We start from the raw sequence: 26,886 nt of genomic DNA, 5'->3' as shown, positions 1-26,886 counted from the left end.
TTATTTAGAATAGTCCCACTCTGGAAATAACCCAACTTTCCATAAACAGATGAATGAATAATCAAATTGAGATACAGTCATACAAAGGAATACTATTCAGCAATAAAAAACGAACAAACTATTGAGAGACACAACATCATGGATGAATCTCAAAAACATTATTCTGAATGAAAGAAGCCAGAAACAAAAGATTATGCAATGTAGGATTCCATTTATATGGAACTCTAGCAAAGAAAATTCTAATCTATAGTACAGAAATCAGATCAGGCGTTGTCTGGAGCTGGAAGAAGGATAAATTATCTGAGTGAAGAAAGGCACAAGAAAACTTTTTGAAGGTGATGGAAATGTTCTATATCTTAATTGTGGTAGTGGTGGTGGCTGCTTCATGGGCACATGCATTTGTCAAAACCCATCAAAATATACATTTAAAAATGGACGCATTTTATTGTATGTAAATTATGCCTCAACAAAGTTGAGATTTTTTAAAGTTAGCCAATTATATCTATTAAATATATACGGTAAAGAAAATCGAGTTTCAGTTTATATTTTGGGTTTTATGTAGGCATAAAAGAAGGAAATGAGAAAAAAGAGAAAGGCAGGAGATAGAAAAAATTAGAATTCAAACCAATTTCAGGCTATTTCAAAATCGTGAAGTGAGGAAGGGGAAATAGTTCTTTGATTCATTTGGACTTATTTATTTTGATTTAAAGTATCTTTTGTGTAATTAGAAGTAAAAAACCATTGCAATTATTTTTGCCCTCAGAATATTTTCCCCTGAGTAACATTATGTACAAATTTCATTTCACAGGCATTTAGACAGATTTTCGTGTAAATACATATTTGGGAAAGAATGTTTCCTTGCCAATTTCCAATGCACAAATTAGATAATACTAGGCATAAAAAGTTATGAGGTCGAATACTCTTCTTTGATTCCTATGCCAAAAGACCAGAATCTCTCATGTTCAACAAGCTCTTCTAATTTCATCCACGCTTGGTCTTGTGGAATACAAAATTTGGTACCAGAAAACCAACTTATTCCACTGCCAATTAGATAATGTGGCCACGTCCTTAGAAAGCACCAATATTAAATTAGTGGAACATCAGAAAAAAAGAAACGGAATTATGATTTTCCTTAGCCACATATGCATTTTTTTCCTATTACCCATTCTCCCACTTTCCCCCTAAACTGACTAATTTTCTATGTAGTGTTTAATGTTTTCAAGGCATTAAATGAGCTTGAACGCTTAAAATTCTTCAAAGCCTTATTTTCCTAATTACTAGAAAACAATACAGGACTTGGGGATGTTAGTAAAAACATCACAGTGCTTTTTGTTTTTCAGATTTTTAAAAGGAAAAAATATGCTCGAGTACATCGTTTGTTATATAGATACAGGTTTTGTTCAAATAATAGAAATCAGTTTTGCCAGAATCACAGAAAAAAAGTCAATACTTTCACTTATCTCCAAAGAGTTATCTAATGAATGAATTTAGTGAGTGAACAGATGAAACAGGAGTAATAGTTTACGAAGTGTACCCCAAAAAGTACCAAAAATTCACCATTAGTTGCAATTCTCAGCAACAATGAGGCTTGATTCCACACAATCTTAGTCCAGTCAAATGGATTTTATTCACATAGCACCTATTTCAGGGAGCAGAGGAACTATGCAACGCACTAATTGCAACCACAGAAGCCACAATCTAGACTACAGGCAGTCTGTTTAGTTCGTGTAAAGAGAGAGCAGTGCCCTAGCTGATCTGGGTAACTGTGGTGCTACGAATGGTGATGACAGCATTAAAAGTAGTAAGGACGAAAATACTGAATTCTACTTTACGCCTCCGCAGTTAAGTGATGGTAGAATATTTCAACGAAGAACCTTCGTTCATTCTGTTACATGGAATATTAGAGAAACAGAATCAAAGTTTGTGATGAGGTCTGGTAATCGTCTGTATGAGTCAAACTTGTCCCAATGCTTTAGCAATTAGCCACAAATGACAAGATGGTGGCTAGCCTGACATCTCCAGCCCCACTGGTAATCGTAACAGCTCACCTCGAACGGGTGCCTACTGTGTGTCAGGCACTTGTTCTGTATTTTTAAATTATCACACTTAAAAACAATCCTCCTAGATATTATTGCTATTCTCTTTTCAGAGATGAGAATATTGGTGTTTTCACAACTAAGTTCAAGGCCACAAAGCTAGGAAATGGTGGCAGTTCTGTCTAAAACCTGCCATTAAAACACTTCCTTGTTCCCTGTGGTGTTCTCATCACTGGGGGAAGTTTAATAGAAGAAGCCAATGATCAGAAAGTTGTAATGATGATAGCTAATAGTTATTGAGTACCTACTGTGTTCCAGGTACTCTACTAGAATTTTACTCAACTCACCAACATCCTAGGCTTACAGGCACCACCATAACTCCCCCACCCTTATATGATATTTATACTAACAAATAGCGTTCAAAGAATTTCAAATCAAGCCTTGGCAAGAGCTGTACTTGAAAACATTTTCAAATACTGCATGAAGCTTGCCCTTAACAAGTTCACAGATTCATGAGGGAGAGTGACAAAGAACAACTGAAAAACAGGGTTAAAAATTAAAATGCCACCATGGGGAATGCTTAGGTTGTTAATGGAACGCTTGAGAGAGGTCTCAACATTGACCTGAGATAGTGTCTCTGCACAAAACCTGCAAATGACATTCCAAAGGACAGAAAAAATGCAGTGTGATGTCTTCCAAATGAACTAGATAAATTGTAGGCAGTGAAAACTTCTGCCAGATGAGCACATCGGCAGAATGATTAGATGGGCTCCAATCACCGACTAGACATTGTATTACAACATGGACTATAAAGAAAGCACATTTTAGTTATATTAAGGCTGAAAATAAGAACTTTGGAGCCTGGCAGATCTGGGTTTGAATCTCGGATTCATCACTGTCTAATCATACGAAGTACAGTGTTTTCATGTACAAAATGAAAATAATATTACCGACTCCAAAGGGAGCTGTGAATACCAAAGGAGGGACATTTTTGAAGTCACTGACTCAATTGCAGCTGCTATTGTTAATGGCTCGCTTCTGGCTTCCTACTGTGACTGTCCTCTTTGACAGAACTCAAGAACTCAACAGGTCCCTGTTTCTTCTCCTTTTGGCTGCTAGGACTTTAAAACCAGCCGGGGGCCACTAACATTGCATGGGGACAGACAACAGCATTCATCTTCTTCTCCTCCAAGTTAACGGTGGCACTGATCATTTCTCAGGTGAGCTAATGCCTCTAAAATGTTTACTAGTTTGCCTTAAAATGAACAGTGGAATCATGGTTGATGTGGCATAGAACGATCAGACTCAATTGTCTTTTTTTCCCCATTTTTCCTATATGGATGCCACTTATTCCTACGAAGGCTTAAAAAAATTTCACCACTTCCCATTTCTTGACATGCACGAAGGAGCCTTTGTCAGTTAAATGAAAGCCAGAATAACTGCTGATGCTTCAATTTAGAGAAGCTGAAAAGGAAAAGTAAGTTTTCTCAAGTGGAGTTAAATATATTATTACCAAAGGGATCCCTGGGCAGATAGATTAGAAATAAAGAATCTTAGATGTTTCTGATATTTTTAAGAAAATAATTCAGAAAGTGTCTGATTGATTCTTAACATTCTTTCCTTTTATCCACAACAAACACCATCTTTAACCACAGACTTTGTTTCTCTTCTACATTACTCAAGTGCATAAACAAAATGCTAATTAGCATTAACATTTTGCATCTAAAAATGGTAAGTTAACTCACAAGATTTGTAACGGAAGCAGTCCTCCAACATTATACTCTGCTCCTTACCCTTCTCTAGTCCCCCCATTTTTTTTTTTTAAGATTGGCACCTGAGCTAACAACTGTTGCCAATCTTCCTTTTTATTTTTCCTGCTTTTTCTCCTCCAATCCCTCCAGTACACAGTTGTATATTTTAGTTGTGGGTCCTTCTAGTTGTGGCATGTGGGACGCTGCTTGAACGTGGCCTGACAAGTGATGCCATGTCCATGCCCAGGATCTGAACCAGCAAAACCCTGAGCCACCGAAGTGGAGCCCGGGAACTTAGCCACTCAGCCACGACCCATTATTCTCCTGAACCGATAACTATAGAAGCAAAACATGAGAATATTAACCATTTTTCAGTCCTTTCACTTATATGGGCATAAGGAGGGCCATCATTTGAATACACGCGAGTCCACTGCTATGAATAAAACCTATTCTCCAGGGCCTTGCCATCCCAGCCCGTCACTCCCACTCTGTTGTCACTCGTTCCTTTCTGAATACCATTTGAAGTGTATTTTCTGACTACAGCGCAGCCTCACCCAAGTCACCTTTGAGGATGTGCTCTTTCTACTGAGTCCCGAGCGAGTTTCCCCCTTTCCCTTTTGCCCTCAGCTATGAAAGGACCAAACAATCCTTTTCTTTCCAAAGCGCCGAGCAATCCTCAAGGCTCAATTGTCTAGTGAATTCTGTCCAGTACAGAAATTCAATAAAAATTGAGAAGAGGAAATACGTTCCTAACAGTACTTCTGAAATTACATCTAATACTCCTGATTTTCTTAATTTCTATCACTTCCTCACTTGTCATTTAGACCGAGTTATTAAACACAGTTCTTAATCTCTGGATCTGGAAATATATGTCTTATTGTACATTGCCAGAGAAAGAAGTTTCCACTATGAGCCTTGCAGGGTAACCACCGCTAAATTAATTAAATAAGGAGGGCCCTTAAAGCCTGAAGTGGCTTTAAGGCCTTGGTAGTTAGATAAGCAAACCAAAACCTACGCCTGTAACGTCTCAAGGTTAAGAAATCGAAACCCAAGGACAACCAATCACAAACAGCCAACTAAACCTGCCCAGTAAGGCAATTGCTTAAGCTGTAGCCAATCGAATACTTTCCTGGCTGCGCTTCCACCTCTTCTCTATAAAAGTCTCTCCCGCTCCGGTCCCAGGAGCGCTCCTAAACGCTCCTGGCTTGGCACCTGCAGGATTAGAAGCTATTTCTTGCTCAAGTAAACTCTTAAAATTTTTTTACTATGCCTCAGTTTACCTTTTAACACCACAAACGAATGACATGAGTTAAGACACTGTTGCCCAAGCTCCTCCTTTTTAATAATTTTTAAGGAAAGTTCAAAACTTAATTTTAAGGATTTCTGTTATCACAAAATCCATCAGAAGGAGAAATAGGGGAAATCAGTTAAACGGGGAATAAAAGATTTCTAACAATCGACTTAGTTTTTAGTTCTCACAGGAGAGGACAATGTGATGGAACGTGGCCTGGTCTCTGGAGACAGAAGGATTTATGTTTGAACCCTTGCTGTTTCCCTAATTCCTAAGTAACCCTGAAAAATCCGCACCTGAGTTTCTTTAAAGATTTTATTTTTTCCTTTTTCTCCCCAAAGCCCCGTCCCCCCCGCCCCCAAGTACATAGTTGTATATTCTTCCTGGTGGGTCCTTCTAGTTGTGGCATGTGGGACGCTGCCTCAGCATGGTTTGATGAGCAGTGCCATGTCTGCACCCAGGCTTCGACCTGAGAAACACTGGGCCACCTCCAGCAGGGCGCGGGAACTTAACCACTCGGCCACGTGGCCAGCCCCAGCACCTGAGTTTCTTTAATATGTAAAATGCGTAAAGGTTACATACCCCATACAATTAATTCCAAGATGAATAAAGCTATTATTAAAGTTTACAGAATCAAGTTTGTTGCTGGAAAATCCCTAGGAGAAGTCACAGATGGAAAAAACACAGTTTCAAATTATTTCCCTCTAAATCCATCCCACATGCACAAATCCTCGCTTGCTGTTTATTCTCCAACCCCCTTAATCGCGCCACTTCAGTCTAAGGCAAGGGAAATCACATCTAAATTGGATTCTGCATCCCTCCAGGCACTCATCCACAATTGCCGGGATTTGGCTCTCAAGACTTTTATTTACCATTTCTGGTTTAAGGGCTTTTTCCTCTGGAAGATGTTCTTCCTAGAATTTAGGCGGACTGCAAATGATCTGGGGAGACCAGAGTGTATCCTTCGATCTATTCAGCTGATTTGATTTATAGAGCATTTCCAAATAAGACGACACCCATTTCATAGACTTTTAACTCCTCATCAAACATAGCCTGCTTTACCTTAGGGTCCACGTCATAAAATTAACACTTACCCATCACGTTCTTACACCTGAGCAGGTGACAAATGCCACTGCATTTATACCATCAGATGTTCCTAAAGGATCACAGCACAAATAAAATAATATTCTTTTGAATCCTTAGTCATGGGGAAATTAATAAACAGAAAACTCATTAAATTTAAGCTCCGAGGCTAAAACCGGAAGCTCTCACCCACTACATTGACGGCGGAGCGCAATGGAAGAAGAAAGACTTCCTCTTCTTGACGGGCAAGAAGCTCAGCCAATGAAAAGCCACCACACGTAGCCGTCTCAATTCCTCCGACGTACTCGTGTACAATAGCCCTGCCACCTTCTTTTGCCCCTCTACAAAATAGTTTCTCCTCCCTGGCTGCTGAGGGTCTTGTACGTGGCTCCCCGTGGTTGTAGAACTGAAGTTGCAATTCTTTGCTGATGCTAAATAAGCCTATGTTTGCTAGAGAAATAGCTACATGTCCATTGAAAGTCAACAGGCATCAGAGAGAAAGAAAAACAGATACATGTCACAGTTATCAGTAAAAGCTGATGTGAATAAGACGAGAGTGGAGACTTATGGTCACTATCAGAGCTAGCGTCAGAAAACAGGCCGGCATGCTTTGCCCCAGCCGAAACCTGAAATAAATACCTTTCCATTCACATTCCAGGCCAGGTTCTCACGCTGACCCTGCCAACATTTTCAAGAGCGGCCCCTGGAAGATGCAGCCCTGAGCCCTGCGAACAAGCTCATGTTGTGGGCAACAACCAAGTGGAGGCTTAAAAAGTTTGGTTCGTACCTTATCTCACACATTACCAGTAAGCCCTCACCTCTCTAGAGCCCCTGAGGATGCTGGGGGTACGTTCTGGAAGCTATCCATGCTTTTAGTAGAATAAATTGCTGGTCTTTTATTTTCCTATCCCTTCTGCCTCTATTTTATCCTCTTTTAGCTTCACTTTCATGTTCAGCGCCACTGTAATGACACTTCTTAGCTTCTCCACTTCCAGTCTTGCCTGGTTTCCTCCATGCTCACTGTAGCCAAAGTGATTTATTTGCAGTGCAAATCTCTTCATGCTATTTCCACCTTAAAATCCTCTAGGGTTCTTGTATACTTCCTCCTTCCATCTTCCTCCCTCTTCTCACTCCAAATCTCTCTCCCTTATCTTTATCCACCCTCTATCACCATCTTTCTAAAACCTAAAAATATAGAATGACTTTCACTTCCACTGAGCTGTGTTCTCTGGCTCAAGGCCTTTGTACAGCTGTTTCCTCTGCCTGAAGGCAAGCCAGGTACACCAGAACCCCTGATAGAGCGGAGTGTTTTTGAAGCTCCCTCGGTGATTCTAATGTACAGCCAGGGTTGAAAAACACGGGAACTTAAACCCTTTGGTTTAAAGATGAGAAAAATTCAGAGAAATTATCAGATTCACCCAAGGTCACGTGTTACATGACTCTCTTTACCTTTTTTGTTGTGAAAATATTTATTTCAAAATTACTTCAAAATTTCATTTCGAATTTCACTCTATAGGAGCCGTAGACACTTTTCAAATCTGATTTTTTAAGATTATTTTGCAATGGCAACTACACTGGGCACGTGATGGAAAAGCACTGTGACTGTTTCTCAGTTCTCCATTCTCCAGAATGATACTCCAGTCAGCTGTTTCAAGTTGTCATTTTCACCTAAGATGTCAATATGAGGCTTTTGAAATCTATTTATTCAAAACTCCTCTGTGAAACCTACTTTGGAGAAGGCAGAACCCAGAAATAACTTAGTGAGCAGGAAGAGTAATGTTCCTTATTTCAAATGTTCTATTTGGGGCAAAATTAAATTTTTCTATGTACATTTTAAGATAAAGTTTTGTTAAAACATTCCAGACAAACCTTTGCAGCTCAATTTATCCAACGTATGGTTTTATTTCTGGTCTTTTCCCTTAAAAGTACAGACACACTCAGTCCGAGTTCCCCACTGTGCTCCCAGCGTGCCCCACAGCTCAGTGCTTTAGCCAGGTAATCTCTTGTGTTGACGTTTTACACGATCTACTGTCCCATTATAGGACGTGTGGTGTGACTGTTCGCTGGCCTCTCTAGATAATGCTAAGGACAGCTTTCTGCCTCCCTCAGGCACAACACAGCTAAATACCAACGGGCCAGATCTGTAACTGAGGAGACCAGGAGGAGCTTCGAACCTCTCCTTAGACAATAAAGTTATTAATCTGAAGAACTAATCAAAGCTCCTAGCCAGAGCGCTTCAATTAAACAAAGTGAACCATAGAATGGTAAAGCAGATAGGCAAGACATCAAAATAGAAACACCCTCATTAACTGTGGTTTAGGTGTTCAACTTATGAAAACTATATATATTTTTTTCTTCTTCTTTGGAATAGTTCAGTTTTAAGGATATAAGTCTAACTTACAAAACTGAGAAAATATTCAGGCTAAGTACATATAGTGATAGTTTATATGATTAATGTAATGAGAAAAAAGGTTATCAAAGCTTCTGTGTGTGTGTGTGTGTGTGTCTATGTATTTTGCTGCCCCCTACTGGGGATCAAAACATGATTTGCAGCTCGATCCCAAGAGAAAATTTCTTCATGATGGAAATTAAATAATTATCTGGTAAAGTTCTAAGAACCAGGGATAAAATATAATTAATAAAATGCAGTTAGTAAAATTCAGATAAAATACCCCAAGACTATAAATCCCAAGGATTTGTTAGGTTTTTTTCCCTTAAATTGTTCCTACTTTACATTTTAGAAGTAAGATGATCAAAATTTAAGATGATCAGATGATTGAAATATAGCAAAGATAGCCTTTACTGAGAATTATTTTTTTCCTTAAGACTGAGAGTTTCATTCTGAATGGCAATGAATCAGATTAAGTTTATCAGTATTAGTTATACAGATATATAATGTTTTAAATAAGTTTTTTAAATGTTTCACCTCAAAATTTGTTAATCCCATATTTTCTGTGTGACTCTGGTATATTCCACTGATTAATTTTTTTTGTTTCATCTCATTTAATCCTCATAACACTGTTAGGTAAATACTATTAATATTCCCCATTTAAAGTATGAAGAAATGTAGGCACAAAGAGGTCAATGAATTTTCTGAAGACTCACAGCTAGAAAAGGAAAGTGGGGATCTGAAGCCAGGCAATCTCACTGCAGAGGCTGTACTCTCGTGACTCCACCAAAGGCCTTGCATGTCACGTGGTGCTGATGCATCACTATGGTGCAAAATTTGCTTGCAGAACAAAATCACTCACCTGTTCATTCTTAAAAATCAGTGTATTACGGGTTAGTCTCAAATTTGTCCAAAGTAAAAATATATGAGGACATAACACATACCATGATAAATTACAGAAATATTTCATCTTGAGATGCCAATTTTAAAAGCAGTGATACTGAAAATAAATATGGTTTATATTCCACACGTTTGTTGTTCTCAGAATTTTCCATGCTTTTTCTCATCCCCCAGGCTTTGCTCGTTTTCATTATCTTGACATGACTTGGTTATGCTAATGCTTCGTAGCCTCTTAAATCTCAGTTGATGATCTTTACTTTAGGGAACCCCACGCTCATCTGTTCTGTCAGCTCGACCTGCTATAACAAAATATCCTAGACTGGGTGGCCCAAAGAACAGAAATTTATTGTCTCGCAGTTCTAGAGGCTGAAGTCCACCAGGGTGAGCTCTCTTCCTGGCTTGCAGACAGTTCCCTTATCACCGTGTGCTCACATGGAGAGGGAGAGAGAGATTGTCCTCTTCTTATAAGGCCACCAATCCCATCAGGTTAGGACCCCACCCTTATGACCTCATTTAACCTTAATTACCTCCTAAAAGCCCTGTCTCCAAATATGGGCAAATGGGGTTAGAGCTTCAACACATGAACTTGGGAGGGATACAATTCAGTCCACAGCATCATTCTATACATTTCTATAGCACTTTCTCCTTTCTTAAAATGGAAGTAACAGAATGACCTGTTTACTTACCTGTGCATCAATAAACACGAGTTCCCTCAGGCCACACTCTGTAACTATGTTGTCACTGTATCCCTGGCAAAGTACCTGATGCTTAATGGCCATGTGGTCAGTGCTGATTGAATGAATGAAGAAATGATGCCACCTACCCATTCTGCTCCTTTACCAGCTCTGAATAGCAAATGCCACAATTAGCAGGGGCAGTATTCTCAGGCCTAAGCAGACACCTGGGGCTTTGCTAAAGATAGAGCATCAAACTAGGCCTTCTGCTAATTCAGCCACGAAATGTCATGGACTTCAGTCTCCTCCAAGGTCCTCATCAAAGTGGTAGAATGGCATGTCAATAAAGCTAAACACTGATTAACAACCATCCCTGGGCCCGGAACCAGGTGCCACACCTGTTTAGGTGAGTAGCACACCAACTGAATTTCTCAATTCTTAGTTCAGATGAACCAGGTATTTAAGAATAGGGTAAGTAATTTAATAAATTATATCCATTGAATAAATGAGCCCCTGATATGGATAATATATGCAACAATCTCTTAAAATTAAGTATAAAAAAAGACACTGCAATCAGACCTGTACAAAACTTTATTGTACTTGGAATAACAAGCATTTAACAAAATTGAGAGCATGATAAAGATGAAATATCTCAAATTATGTTCCTTACAAAAGCATTAAGTACAGTACCAAGAAACTGTTCATAATATTTTAAAGTCTGCTAAAAATGTCAAGACACGTTAGGATCTGTGGAGTTACCTTTCCTTTCAACTAGAGCATTTATTCCCATTAGCTTTGCTACAATGAAAGTTAATTTATATGAACATATACATATAATAAATGAAACAGAAAGTGAAGGCATGCAACAAACATTCCAATTACTAAGCAAGTATGAAGAATAAAGTCTTTTTAGTACTTCTGAACTTGCATTTCCTTTGAACATATTGACCAGGTGCACTGAAACTTTTTTTCTAAAATATTTTCAATGTTACATAATTTTGACCACTCCCAGAGTAATCAATACTCTTTCTTAGCATCATTATTAATCAAATTTGAGAATTTGCAAATGTAATAAGAAACCCATTAATCTCATTCAGAGGTGATGTTCAGAACATTGAACAACTAGCAGTCCATTGCCCCTATCCAAAAAGCACAGATACTGCAGTAAATGACTGATATGGCAAACAGTCTGCCCCAGCTGAATACCAGCCCTGATCTTATTTTCAATGACCAGATCCATGTTTTGGGTAATGTAGAAGCATGAGCTATGAGCTATGAAACACGAAATTCACACAGACATGAAATTGAACTCAAATACTCTGCTGCATGGAGGCTGAATGTGAAATATTTCACAGTGACTGAAATTGACTAGCTAACAGGCAATGGTGGTTTTTTTATGTTCAACTTTGATTAAAACAAATGGACTTACAAGAACCCTTGAGATTTAGTTAATGCTACTAATCTACAGGCTCTGAATTACTGAGGAGCCTTTAAAATCAGTACATGTGACCTTTTATATATTTTTCCTTAAGGAAAAAATAAGAATAAAAACACCGAGGTACTTTAGTTTCTTTTCAAGGGATTACTGTTATCATCTTCCTGAGATGCAAAAGACCACAAAAGAAAAGCACCATGCCTAGGTTGCTGAATGAGGCATCAGACGCTAATAGTTTGGTCCTTTTCTAAATGGATCTCTTCCGACAATTACACTAAAACATAGTGATGGATCACAGATGCCAGGGGGGCCTGGTTGCCCTTGGATTCCAGGTTTTCCATGATCTCCATCTTTGCCTGGGAAACCCGGGTCTCCTGGAGGACCTTCTTTGCTTATTCCAGGGGGGCCCTCTGGACCTAAGATGGGACATTAACAAGATATGAACAGAGGAGTTTGGTTTTTGAAGGTGATATAGTTGATTCTGTAAGAAATTTAAACTGAAAAAAAAAAAACTCTTGAAAATTTTACATGTCTGTACTAATATGAAAAGAGGAGGTAGTCTCTTGATTATTCTATATACCTTCCATTTTGAAAAGAACTATCCAAAAGTAATCAGTAATTTTTGCAAAATTAGGCTAAGCTATATTAATACAGCAACCACGCTGCTGATTAAGACATAGAGCTAACATTCTAATATTTCAATTTGTGGGTTGTCCAAACATTTCTTCCTTTCAGCAGATCTATTGTCAATATTATTATAAATTAGCAGGTGATACATCAGTAAGCTAAAACTCTAATGAAGTCACTTTTGTGCCATGTTTGTAGTAAAAATGACTATATCCATTATACATATTTTTTAGCATCCACGTCTAAATACATTGTCCTTACCATAGTACAATAGCGACCAATACACAAAGGTCTTATAGCACTACTTTGTGAACCAGAACCCAGTTAGTTCAATTAGCATGCTCAAAGCAAGGAGAGTTAACTGAGGATATTGCCCTTTTAAAGTTGATGACTCAAAGTCAAAATACCAAATCCTCAGGTTTGAGATGGAGGAGAGGGGCTTGGGGCACTTCCTACTATTAATACTTCCCATTACTACTACTAACAAACATTTATCTAGTACTCAACTAGAACCATAGGCGTAGGTGTTGTTCTAAGTGTTTTACGTAAACAGCGTGAAATCACTTGATCCACCCAAAAGCCTCATCTAAAACAATCGTAATAGGACACATTTATTGAAAACGTAACCATGATTGTCATGCACTGTTCTGAAAGCACTACATGTATTAACTTATGTAATCTTCCAAAAATGTCATGATGCAGATAACATCTCATTGCCATTTGATAAATGAGGAAACTGAGGCATGGCAAAGTTAAATAACACAGCAGGCAGAGGCTGACTTCAGAGGACAATATAGCATTATTCTGCTTCCCTGAAAAGCATAAACAATGATATCCACTAGATAAGCAGGGGTGACCAACACCACTCAAGAACTATTCTAAGGGGTGGTATTCTAAGAAGTCTAAATGGTAAGCAAGAGAGAATCCCGAATGACTCATACATAATATAGCCAAAAAATTCTAGTAGTTAGAGCTCAATGTGTCAAATGTGAATCACTCAAAAGCAGCAGCAAATGTCTTGGTTTCAAATTTTTTGACATAGATTTATGCCGATTTTCTTAAAGCAAAATGTGCAACATCACTTCTGAGCATAGACCAGTTCTTACCTGGGGGACCAGGAGGACCTTGTTCTCCAGGGTACCCAAACCCTTGGCTCCCCTTTGCCCCATTTCTTCCTGGTAGGCCTGCAGAGTGTCAAAGATGGGAGTAAGCTTACTTTTTCCACAAAATCACTTCCTCCTAGACTGTTTCTTTCAAAGATGTTAATACACGTATTGGAAGAAAAATACATTTTTTGACACCTATTTATTATTACTGACAGGAAACAGAATTTTTGAAGCAAAAATATCTAAAATTATCAGTGGTGTAGAAAGATTTAATGGGGATTAAATATTTTAAAAAGGAAAACTGTTTGGAATTATTAGCCCTTTCTGTTAATCATAGTTTTTCTTTTATTACTTGATGAAACATTTACATTCTTCATATAATATTAAATAAAAAGAGAAGAATTATCAACCAACATTTCACATAAACATTCAAAGGCAAAGAGAAGTAAGTTGTGGGCTATGAAGAAGTTCAGCTTCAAAACATAATTTTTCCTATAATATATAAAAAAAAATTTCAATAAGGTAGCAGAAGTTACCAAAGTCAAAATAAAGGAACCGGTGTGTGTAATTTTCTATTTAAAGAACGTATTAGATTCAAGCAAGATTTCTAAATGCATTATTGACATTTTCTAATTTGTAACTTTACACGCTTCATAACTTTGACCTTTCTCTATTTCAGAATATTGTTTCAAGAAAACAGAATAATTGTGGGGCCAGCCCAGTGGTGCAGTGGTTAAGTTCACACGCTCTGCTTCAGCAGCCCTGGGGCTCACTGGTTCGGATCCCAGGTGTAGACGTATGTACCGCTTATTAAGCTGTGCTGAGGCAGGCATCCCACATATAAAATAGAGGGAGATGGGCACAGATGTTATTTCAGGGTCAATCTTCCTCAGCGAAAAAAAAGAGAGAGAGAGAAGGATTGGCAGTGAATGTTAGCTCAGAGCTAATCTTCCTCAAAAAAAAAAAAGAAAATAGAATAATTGCTGTTTAATTCAATTGAAAAATTATTTAAGGACTTGAGGATACAAAAATTTTTTGTCATTATGAAAACAAAGATGAACTTTTGCTTATTAAGTCAGTTTAGGGTGCGAATACAAAAAATACCCTTTTTGTTGTTCATTTGCTTATGCACACAAACTAAGTACCTTTTAATCCTCTAGCACCTGGGCTTCCAGGAGCACCCACTAATCCAGGAACACCATCTCTTCCTGGCAAACCGGGAAATCCTCGGGGACCTTCTGGGCCTATGGGACCAGGTGGCCCAGGAATGCCGGGGGAGCCATGCTGGGACTGGCAATGATCACAGTTTTGAATTCTTCCACTCTGAAGTAAGACTGGTAGCTGGGCTTAAAAACAAAGAAACCCCACCCTTATGTTTAAATGGCGAATGGGTATTAATAATATCTTTAATATATTTTTTAAATGTACATATGCATATCTCTTGGCCAATAATTTCACTTCTAGGAATTTAACTGTGGAAATATTCATTGCTCTGTGCAATAATTTTATGGTAGTAATTGCTTAAAATAGGGGGGAAAAAGTGGAAGTGCTCCCCAAAAAGAAACTGGTAAATTATAGACATCCATATTTATGGATGAAATTATCAGAATTATGTCAGAAATGAAAATTTAATTAATGGTGAAATAATGATAAAGTGCTTTATTAAAAAGATTAGGAAAGGGCATGTATAATATTTCATTTTTAAAAAAATTACTCATCTAGAACAAAAAGACAGGAGTTTACAAATGTCCTTTATTTTCTTCTATCTTAACTTACATCTTTTGTAATTTCTACCAAGAATTTGTATTACTTTTGTAATTTGAAAAAATTTGGTAAAATCTCTGTGTTTTGAGACTTACCTCTTAATACATCAGTGCAAACTTGTCGAATAAACTGTTCTGAAAATTCTCTCCCCTGCATCAAATTATTAGGGGTTATAACATGTACATTTGAAGAAAAAAGCAAAGAAAATCTGAAAACTATGAAAGAAGCTGAATACGTACAGGCTTCCCATCCAATCCTGGAGGGCCCTGAGGACCCGTTTCCCCAGGTTGCCCCTGGGGACCCGCAGGCCCCATCAGGCCATCCAGCCCAGATTCTCCTTTTGGTCCAATGGCACCTCTGACACCAGGTTCTCCCTTGTCACCTCTCTAAAACCAAAAGAAATCTTCAGAAGTTCTATTTAAATATTCCAGAAGGTATAATTGCACCATGAAAGTCCTTTAGGATATACATATGAATACACATAAGTTATATAGGAAATAGCTGGGAAACACTGTTGTTGATCAGGGGGAAACTTCTTATCATATTAAACTGTCATTTATCCATTGATCCACCCATCCATTCAACCCTACAAATATTCCCTATTGAGTATATTGTGTAGGCAATATATACTGTGCGAGAGATGCAACAATGAACATGACAGTACTTTCTAGAGACAGACAAATAGTGAAACACAGTATTCTTCACTGAAAGATATGCGGAGAAAACAGCTCCTAATCTAGAAGAAAAACCAATAATATTGGCAAATTCATAACATTTTGTACCTAATTCCATGAATATACATATTCTGAAAGCATTATTTAGGAATTAGTGAGGAACATGAAAGACATTTTCTGTTTGCTATGTCAGTAGCTAGATTTGTACAGTATTGAAAATTCAAGCAGTAAGGGCTAAATAGAGGGAGCATAATTCATGCAGAAACATACCTCTCCTTTTGCACCATGATGCCCTGGAATTCCCTTTGAAAATTAATAGAAAAAAACTATAATAAATGTGCAGGCTATAGGACTAGTAAATGCGGCATGCACCTTTTACCACATTTAGGAAGCAAGATTATTTCAAGAAAACAACTTGCATACCAATCTATTGAATTTTCAGTTTGGAAAATATTGATAGAGTAGTGACAGAATTACACATATAAGAGAAGTTTTTTGCCTTTTTAAATGAGACTAATGACTAGACAATATGCTTACTGGTAATATAAAAATGTTAATTTACATAAGTGTTTCATTCTTAGATATCAATATTTTCATATGCTGCAGGTCAAATATATAGGTTAGAATGGGATTCTATCTGAATTCTGTTTAAATTCTCTTCTGAAGTTAACATATATTAGTATTTTAATGAAAAGCCTCAAATCAGGTAAGATAAGGTATATTTATTCTTTTATTCTGTGATTAAGATGAGTATTCTATTTTCCCAAGTTTATCATCTTAAAATTAAATTTTGAGTACTATTGATAAAAAATGAGTTAACGCAAAGATACCATTAAAAGTGATTGATAGGAAAGAAAAATCTATTTGTCCTATGCCTACACCACTCGCTACTGATAATTCAGAGATTAGAGAAGCAGTGTGATGTACAATGTAGTATTTCTTCCCAGTGATACAAACACTGGGGAACCCATACATGAAGGTCACTCATCATTAAAATCATGGGATATATCTGGATGGCACTATTAAATATTTCCCACTCATCTCCTTCACATATTCATTCCAATGACATACGTTAGAGATGATAACTTTCAGGAAAGGCATTAAAATTTTCCATTTTTGAAATTCATTCTACACTTAGGCTCTAAAATCAATTCAGGAAAAAGGGTATAAGTCTCACATATACAGGCAGGATTTCATTAATCAACTTTAAAATTAAAAATTGGTGTTCTGCAATCCAATATGAAATTTAGTGTATAACATTCCACACAATGAAGTTTGAGTATTTATTGTGATTTATATCCAGGTTCCTTAAACAAAGATATCCAAATTACACAAAAAGGAAGCAAAGTTAGGTAAAATCAGTGTAAGGCACAGAGAAAGGTAGACTCTCAAATTAAAATGCGAGCAGAAAAATGCTAATTAGTTTTCATATAAAAATCTATTAGTGAGTAAAACGCTCTCTGTAAGCCCATTCTTTAAACATCAAGGTTTCTGAAGAAATGCAGGAATGTTTCCTACCAGACCTAATCCTACAACTGGAGCCAGTGAAAGACGAGAGATAAAATAGTAAGTTCTCGGGACTAGAACTGAATTAGAGCTGAAACTGGAAACAGCTGTCATCTGAGAATCCACTAAGATCATTTCGTGAGAGAAACATTCACTTGGACTCCACTCACAACACTCAGCCAAAAAGCTAGACGTGCAGCTCCTGGTAGGATGACAGGTAACCAAGACTTTGTTTACTGAAAGAGCTTGAGATGACTATTCAGCTGCCCAAGAGCAACAGCTGTTCTGGCCCCTCGGTTCTCAATACACGCTCAGTCCCTGGGGTAGGGTGGGGGCGGGGGATGCAGCTTCTGACAAATCTAGAGCAGAAGCTTTCCAGGGAACCCAGGGGAACAGACTCACTATTTCCCTTGAAAAGTGAGAATAAAAACAAGGGAATCTTAGAAAGAGTGTCATCAGCAAGCCAGTGAGCTAGCTAAGTTGTGAGCTCAAATTCCAAAGGAATGTCCTTCTTTTCAGAGAGTTGGGAGTTAACAATTTTTGGTGAAAGGCCTGGTTTGTGCAGGTTAATGGATGAAGAGGTGAAGGCCCTCCTATGAGCACAGCCATTTATAGATATTATGTGATTAACTTCGGGAAACTGCGGGGTTTGGTCTGTGTTGCCAGGGAGGGGCACAGGGACAGAGTTGGTTGTGTCACGAGTGGATTTGAGTCAAGTGGAGGAACACTAAAATTAAAAAAGACATTTTGATTGAGCATAACAGTACACAAACTCAGTCCACTTCTCCTCAATTACTCCTGCTCTCATTATTAGCTTATAAATTCTCAACTTCTTACTACGTAGCACTCACCTTCCATCCTACCGACAATCTTGGTCTTTCAAACACTCTCCCCATGGTCTCTCAGATTCCTCCAAGTGAGGGACACACAGACCCCTGTCCTTGGAGACGTCACTACACAGTTTTATCCCATCTCCAGAATCGGTGTAATTACTAATCTTTCCTCTGCCCACGCTCGAAAGACATGCGCCCCATGGGAGGACTCATATGTACAGTTTGCCCTTTCTGTGCGGACCAAGTTGGAACTGAGCTTGACTATAGGCAGGGCAGCAGCAAACATGCTGTATGCATACTAATGACTATGCGTTCTCTAGTCCAATTTGGCTCTGACTGAACTCACGTGCCACGTGGCAATCCCACCAAAACCCTATTTCATGAGGAAAGTCTGATCATGGAAGAAGCAAAACTATCTTATTATGTATCTGTTCCATAACACGTCCCTCCAGATATCATTTTAATAAGTCTCTGGCACAATAACTTATATCTCTGAACAAACTAGAGGAAAACAGTGCATTCCTCCACTACATAGGGCCTCATCTGCTCACATTTCAAGAAGACAATCCAGACTAAACAAGAGGTATAAAGATGCTGCATCGTATGGCTGCCTTTGGCAAACAACTGCTCCAAGAGATGAGTGGAATTTTCCACCTTCAGTCATTTACTTGGCAAGAAAAAAGCATTGAAAAGCAAGTTTCATGGCCACCAATAGTATCAGTATGGGAAAACGATAATATAAAACATTTAAAGCAAACCATTATCACTACCTCCACCTAGCACTTTCATCCTTGTAGACTTAGCATGCACATTACATCTAGCCTTTTCCCCACCCATTTTTATTTGCAAGTAACCCTCTCTCAGCATTGTCCAGCTATGTGATTCATTATTTCATTTTCTATCAAGAAAAATATACCTGTTGCCCTGGAATGCCTTGTCTTCCATTTTCTCCTTTTTGACCCTTTAAAATTTAATAAACGTTATTGATTAGTTTGTATACATAATATGCAATCACATATGCAAAACAATGTATTGTCCTGTAGTCTAAAATAAATGTCACAAAAGCAGTGATGCAAATATATAAAATGATGTAAGAGATGAAAAGTTAGTCTCTCAGAGAAAAAAAGTGAGAGGAAAGTTAAGCTAATTTTATAGTTAAAATGGATAAAGAAAGAAACTACTGACTTTGGGGGACTATGTAAATAATTTTAGGGCTACTGAATCCACATTAAGAGCATAAAAATAATTGAAATATCCGATGGCTGTGGACATTTTATTAATTTCAATAACATAATTTTGTTCGGTGTTGACTATACACGTGTGTACAAGAAGAACTATTTAAAGGAATTTTTAAAAATTAAAAATATACTATGAAAAACATTTTGAACGGAGATCTTTAAATCAGGACAAATAAGGAGAGAAAAATTAATAACGATATAAATAATATTTGTCCACTCAATAAATATTTTTGGGATTTTTTTGGTTTCTTTTGTTTTGTTTTTTTTGAGGAAGACTGGCCCTGAGCTAACATCCGTGCACATCTTCCTCTAATATTTTTGGATATCCTCCATATATAAGACATTGTGCTAGACCCTGATGCACTACTTTATCCCTATCTCCAACACGATAACTAGCAATTTCTAGAAAAACATACACCTAGATAATATAATTAATTAAAGATACAGTGACTAAAATTTCAAATCACTGTTGCACTTATTTACATAAGTGAATTCCCAATATTTATTGAGAGGCCCCTATTTGCTGGCACTCAGGGACTGAAACAAAGACATCGTTGTTGCATTATAGTTGCTTACTACATGGTGGGAAAGAGGAGCAACTAAAACAAGAATGATGAAAATACTGCCTGATAAGTATACAATGTACAATTAAAGGTCTGGGCTGGATACTACTGGAACACAGGCAGGGGCCTCTGACAGAGAAGGTAGGGAAAATGACTCAACCTTCAGTGCAGCCTTCAGGGATGAGTAAGAGGTAGCCAACTGGAGAAAAGATAGGAGGATGTACCAGAAAGAGCAGACAGCGGACAAAGGCAAGGAATTCCTTTTGGCTAAAGCAGTGGGGCAGGAGTGGATAAGAGTGAGCAGAGTGGCAAAGATAAGACTAAGGAAGATTCAGTCAAATCAGGAGGCACTTTATGGGACGGACGTTATCTTGAAATGTGTGGGGCACCATTGAAGGATTCAGTGCGTAGCTTAGCTACCGCATGCCAGTAAAAGTGTAGAAGGAAGGGAGTAGACTGGACTCAAGGAGATCAGTTAGGACATGGCAGTAATCTAGGACCCATGACAAGAAATTGTTAGAACAGTGGGGACAGAGAGAAGAGGCCAAGTTCCAAAACCATTTAGATGTGATATTGGATGTGAAGAGGGAGGAAGAGATTGAGTTTTAGGACAGCTTCCAAGATTTTTTCTTTTGGGTGATTGTGCGGTGGTGCCAATTACCATGAAAAAGAACATGGTCTATGAGGAAAGAAGACAAGTTCTGTTTTGGGCATGTTGAGGTGCACATGAGACATCCAAATGCAATACCAAGAAGGAAGTTGGAATATGTAGGTTTAGCGATCACAGACCTTACTTAAAATTTACTTCACTCTTAATTTCAAAATTAACTTCAAGGAATCATAGTAATACTTCAACATCTTCCGTAAAAAACTGTATGAAAAACTGTTGACACTGTAACCTGAGCAGATTTTGACTCTGTTGTTACTTCAATTTGAAATTTCCTTTCATGCCTCCAGAAATTCTAGATCTTTCAAAATTCTATCTGTGAAATTTTTCAAAGTATTTTCTACATGGCAAAACTCAGCCACTATAACTGAGCTTTGTAATCTTAAAAACATTGTTAAAGTGCTGTCTGGACACTAGATTTGTAATTTATGGTTGGAAAAGGCTTATATTTCTAAAACTTAAAAGACTGAAAGACCAACAGATATCATTTATTCCAGATAAGTATTTCATTGATTCAGTTAGTGGCAACCTATTCAGAGTCTGTGTTCAGTAAATGAAAAAACCCATTCAACAGCTACTTAGATTGAGGTGGGACTGTCCTTGTCTCCCCTAGTCGTAGCATAGTTCTTCTCTTTGCCTTTGTTGCTAAGACACCCAAAACCAAATGTCCTTCTAAATCGCCCTAGATTTCCTGAGCCTGATAATTTTCTGATATAATTCTCCTTCTATTTACTAGTTTGAATATGTTTTCTATTTGGTGATAAGTTTTCTTATCAAATTTATTTGTGCCATCAGTCCTTTCAAGTCATTTTTGGAAACATATACACTGTAAATATATAAATAAATAGATATTAGAAGTATGAAATAAAATCTCTATCTTTATTTTGTTGAATCACTTGATTCCCAAGTTTTCTACAACAGTGAAGTGGGGAAGAATCTTAAAGTTAGATTTGATGTGGTCTGAGAAGTTTATTAGCAGAAAGAGAAAGCTGAGATTCAACAATTAGATATTGATGGTGAAACAGAATGGAGCTGAAAAAGTAATATAAGAAAAAGAACAAAGCCCAGATTTTATTGCCAAGCAAAAAAGGAAAAGCCAGGAACATACCTGAATGCCTTTTTCACCTTGATTTCCTTTGTCCCCCTGCAAAAAGGCAGTTTAATCTAGTATCATAATCTAGTATATTCTGCATTCTTTCAAATAAACATTTTTTTCCTTCCAGAAAAATACATGGTCTCATGCAAATTCCACAACTGCCTTATCTACAGAAGTTGACTCCAACAAAATATTTGGGAAGAGAATAAAACCACATATGTCAAAATGATGTTCTAAATGAACACTTTCTTGTGCTCTTACATTTGAAAGAAAACTTACTAATTCCTATATTACCCGGAAGAAGAAAACTTTTCTATATCAATCACAGTCTGAGGTTTAACAAACAAACTAGAGAGGACTTATTTTGACAAATGCTGTTTTATGAAATCAAACTGTAAATCTTCCATTAAGCTAATAGTAGCTACAAATTTATAGGAAATAGTGAAGTAAAACATAATGTTGAGATGATATTTTAGAAAACATTTGCTTCAAAAATGAACTCTTGAGAGAAAATTCCTATTGGATAATAATGTTTCCTAAAATTTCTCAGCTAGAAGAGACATTTGAGACCAACTAGTTCAATGTCCTCGTCCTTGTTCTTATAGATCAGGGTAGGTAAGCACTTGCCCACAGCTGAACTTGGACATTTGTTTCCAAACTTCTTGTCTACCTCACCACGCTATCTGAACAGAGAGAGTATTCTGTTTACAGCAAACAAAATACAGATTTTCTTTTAAACGCCAAGTTTCTGAACAAGGAAATTCTCTAAACCCAAATGTATATTCACAGTTAAGATTTACTTAACTTTCATATGGGTCTAACATCTAATTGCTGCTCTGAGGGTCATCCTTGTGTCAGCAAGTGCTGCCCACTACTCTTCAGAACAGAAAGGTCAAGGGTCATACTGGGTATGATAATTGGGGGGCCAAGTAGATAATACGTGAGGGATATAAACATGAAATGGTAGAGAACCTGAAACAGCAAGAGAATGATGATGGAGATATGTTTGTATCCTTTGCAGAATAAAAGCCAGTGTATTTACTTTTAACCTGAAATGTATATATTTGCAGTGGCATGGACTTCTTTGACAAATGGACAGTCAATTGTTGCTTAAAACCTACAAACAAATAATAACATTTAGACAAATAAAGCTCAGGGTTCCTTTACTTGATGAGAGAGAGAAATAGAGAGAGAGAGAATCCAGTGTTGCTGTCTTATCTTGCCAAAACTTTTTATATGAGTATATGTGATTTGAAATTTAAACTCCTTAAATTAGTTTTAAATGAACTTCTATGTAATATAATTGTTTCACAGATAGGAACTTCATGGTCAAACATTCTGGTTGTCATTTTTATCCTTTCAGACTTTTGCCCCAGTTTTGATAAAAGTGATATTCACATTTGGGTAAGAGTGCCTGACGTTGAATATTTTTCCTAAAAAATTCTTGACTTACCTGGATTGACTGCAAAACAATCTGAATTTACAGGATATTACTTAATAGTACATTTTTACTTTCTGATCTGCATGCCTCATCAAAGGTCCCCCTCTAGAAGACAATACTCATGCAGGGACATGAAAGACGCCACAGCTATTAGCACGGGGTTGAACACATTCTACACGCACCAAACATAGGTCAGATTATCACTAAAAGTATAAGCAGTCCTCCTATGCTACTTTCACAAAAGGAAAACTTACATGATAGTATCTGATGAAAAGTGAATTCCATCTCCTAAACAATGCATACCTTTTTTCCTTGAATTCCAGGTAAACCCAGGTATCCTGGTTCTCCTGGGGGCCCCACTGCTCCTTGGTCTCCCTAAGTAACAGAAATTACATAAAGATTGCAGACCTACTGTTTCTGTCCCTACATACATCTCAAATTTAAAACTGATGGTTAAAAATTTGTTGACAAGTAGAGTTATTACTACAGAAATAGTAAAGAATGAAGAGTTTACTGGAGTCCCAATAAAACTTCTTACATTTTTTCCTATCTTTGCTGGTTAAGAAATTCTGATAGCATATTTTAAAATTTTATAAATATTTGGCATTTTTACTATATTTTATAACTTAAACAATAAAGTAAATAATAAAGCAGTACGAATAGTAAACAGAGGTGTCTTTTTTAAGTTACTAACACTTTTCCTCCTTGAAACTGCTTCTTCTCATAGTGCTATTTTAAAAAGCTTATTTTATTTTTACAAAACTGGTAAGTAAATGGAAGTAGTAAAAATTATTGAAAATATCATTACCCACTATTTTATTTTGTTATATATTTTGGTTAACCTCTCACAAACACACATACACAACTTAGTTACTAAAATGTGCTATGTATGCATAATTTTATGTCTGTTTTTTTTCTGCTTTATCTCCCCAAATCCCCCTGTACATAGTTGTATATCTTAGTTGTGGGTCCTATATGTCTTTTACTTAAAAAAATATTGTGAAGTTCTTTATACGCCATTAAATGTTTTTAAAACATGATTTTTAATTACAGAATAATATCCAACTGTATTGATTTACTCTATTTTATTTAATAAAGTTCCTATTGTTAAACATTAGTGTTCACAATTTTTATTCTTATAAACAACATTGGGATGAACATCCTTTTAGTTAAATTGTACGCATATTTATATTTTTCTTTGTACATATGGAATATTATTTTTCTTAGAAGTAAATTCTTGGGCTGTTTTAAGTACAAGAAATATTTCATGAGTTATCTCAACTCAATTTTTCTACTCTCCATCATCTCATAAAAATTTTTTCCTACTTCCAAAAGTCTTAAATAAGAAAGTTCTCTGACAGCACATAGTAAAGCTGTATTAACAATATTTAGGTTAAAACTGTCAGAGATGGGACATAATGCTGAACATGCTTCTTCCCGTTTTGTTTGATGTCTTACTGTTAGTCTGAAACTCGGTCACATTAACTAAAGACTACTCTCCTTTGCGGAAACTAACTTCTGTTCTCGTTGCTCACTTGTCTAACTCTTGAGCTGTTGAATATTACTCTAGATTTTTGAAGGGTGGAAGAAAATTGAAAATCTCCTTGAAATAAACATCTACCATTGGGTATGGAGGAAGCTGGTGAAGGCAGCTGTGAGTCCACACGCTGGAAATAAAGTCACAGCATCATCCCCTGTGGGGCCACACGCTGGACCGGAGTACGTTCATATTACACACAACTTGTACACTTCCAGGAAAATCAAGCCAAAGTATTGTTCACGCTTTTATTACCCAAACTGTGATAAAGTATCCAAAAAACAGATAGAAATTGGCCCACTTTGGCCATCTCCTGTCATGTACCTTAATTTTGTGATATTCGTAATCTCCAATTTCATGTATCTTTTCTTAAAGGGTACAAAATGTTAATCTCAAATATGAGAACTTATAATTCTTCGAAAATACTTCCAAGTGCATCAAATGATAGTTACCTTGAGCCCAGAAGCTCCGGGAATCCCCTGAGGTCCAGGTTCTCCTTTACTGCCCTGTCAAGGCATCAAATCATTTGAATTTTTTTTTTAATGTAGTCACAATACATCTGCTATAGACACTTAGGGGAATATATTTAAAATTTTCACCTTTCCAACTGTTTGAAACATAGACTCGGTACATTAAGCCTACTCATTTAGAAGAACTCTTTCAAGCAAGGAAGTGAGTCTGCATATTTATAAAGCTTTCTAAAAGCACATTTTAAAGTTGGCAGCTCCAAGTAAGAGAAGAGATTCAAGTCTTTAGGGACCAGCGCTAATTAGCTAGGTCTCCATACTGTACAGGCCAGAGCCACATATGTTAACAGCATCCTCTGGGTTGAGAATCTTCACTTTGCCCTGTTCCGCTGTATCAATATGACTGACTTTCAGCGTGCAACTGAAAGAAAGAAAATTAGCTTCAAATGTCCAGCGAAGAGGTATGAATCAGAACACGTTTGGTTAACGCTTTTTTTTTCAGGATTCCAGCACAGTTCTTTCTAACAGATAGAAACTGGGAGAGGAAGATCGAGCTGACAGAGCCAAGATGTAAGATAGGAAAAGAGGAGTGGATGTACAAAGAAAGAACATGCCTGCTGGCTAACAAGGAGAGATCATCAAAGGTAGTTCTGGTTTTCAAATATTCTTTGATACCCGAAGACACAACCCAGTCAACATCTGGCAACAGCCTTAATTAAACAGGTCAGTGTGAACACCTAGAAGGGGAGGCAATGATCACCCAGAGCCAAGTTGGGTTCACGAACAAGTAAAGGGAACCAATGTCATTTTCAGCTGTGGAAAGTTTTCTAGGCTGTTCTTGCTGAGAAACAGTTGCACCTAACATTTGGATTTCATTAAAGTATTTAGCACATAACAGCATTGTTGAACCATAGAACAATGGTACCTTAACATTTCTGATTTTACAAGTGATGAAGCTGAAACTCACAGAAGTGAGGAGACTTGTCAGAAGTTACATGACTTGATTATTTTAACATATTCTAATATCACTTAGATAATATTCTCATAAACTAGAATGTAGTATGGTAAAATAGACTTATAATAATTCAACAGCTATTTTAAAAAGAGGTATTATAATCTGAATTAGAAGTTTTCTAAAGATCTACCACAGAGTTTCAGCCTCATCCCTGTCATACCTAATATAGTTTTTTGTCCCACCCTAGAGATTCCACCAATGGTATTGAAGGCACTGTCCGCAAACATATAGTTGACAAAACTAGCAGAGATAAGCTAATATAGAAGTCAGCAAACTCTGGCTTATGGGTTAAATTCAGTCCAACGAATATTTTTGTAAACAAAGTTTTTACCCAACCACAGACAAATCCCACACAGTTTATGTTTGTCCCTGGCTGCTTTTTCATTACAATAGCAGAGTTGAGTAGTTGCAACCGAGACTAGATAGCCCTCAGAGACTAAAATATCTGCTATTTGGCCCATTGAAGAAAAAGCTTCCAACACTTGAACTAATATACTGCATGAAAAGAAGTTGAAATATTTCATTGAAAAGATTACATTAATAGGTATAATTTTAACATCTCGAATCTATTTTTAACAAAATAATTACACAAGTACAAGATGAAGGGAGCCAAACTTTACAGTAATTCATGTAACAATAAACAAACTGTGATGCTGGAAACAGCCACTTGCCTCCCCAGCAAAATCAGCAGAATCTACTCAAGTGGTGCCTGCCACAAATAAATTGTTCTAAAATCTTTTATGGAAAATCCAGCAGATTTAATTGAACTCCAGCTCAGTGTGAGCCAACAATG

The 26,886-nt window shown here is 37.1% G+C and overlaps 1 protein-coding gene across 5 annotated transcripts in view; it reads right to left on the bottom strand.

Annotated features, from left to right (window-relative positions):
- Positions 1 to 10,704: 10,704 nt before the first annotated feature.
- COL21A1 (collagen type XXI alpha 1 chain) overlaps positions 10,705 to 26,886 on the bottom strand; it is a 169,141-nt gene continuing 152,959 nt past the window's right edge. For 4 of the 5 annotated variants that reach the window (XM_046640526.1, XM_046640524.1, XM_046640529.1 and 1 more), the window contains 10 exons: positions 25,064 to 25,117; positions 23,378 to 23,449; positions 21,646 to 21,681; positions 18,986 to 19,030; positions 16,001 to 16,033; positions 15,296 to 15,442; positions 15,152 to 15,206; positions 14,438 to 14,638; positions 13,293 to 13,370; positions 10,705 to 11,975 (listed from right to left, as the gene is read on the bottom strand). In XM_046640526.1, coding sequence (XP_046496482.1) covers positions 11,788 to 11,975; positions 13,293 to 13,370; positions 14,438 to 14,638; positions 15,152 to 15,206; positions 15,296 to 15,442; positions 16,001 to 16,033; positions 18,986 to 19,030; positions 21,646 to 21,681; positions 23,378 to 23,449; positions 25,064 to 25,117 — 909 coding nt within the window. In that variant the 3' untranslated portion in view covers positions 10,705 to 11,787. The remainder of the gene's footprint in view (positions 11,976 to 13,292; positions 13,371 to 14,437; positions 14,639 to 15,151; positions 15,207 to 15,295; positions 15,443 to 16,000; positions 16,034 to 18,985; positions 19,031 to 21,645; positions 21,682 to 23,377; positions 23,450 to 25,063; positions 25,118 to 26,886) is intronic. The other variant, XM_046640528.1, reaches the window with a different exon arrangement.

This window comes from Equus quagga, chromosome 15 (genome assembly GCF_021613505.1).
Source record: "Equus quagga isolate Etosha38 chromosome 15, UCLA_HA_Equagga_1.0, whole genome shotgun sequence".
NCBI classification, from domain to species: Eukaryota; Metazoa; Chordata; class Mammalia; order Perissodactyla; family Equidae; genus Equus; species Equus quagga.
Note: the sequence above shows the minus strand (reverse complement) of the source record. Positions and strands in the feature narration are given on the sequence as shown.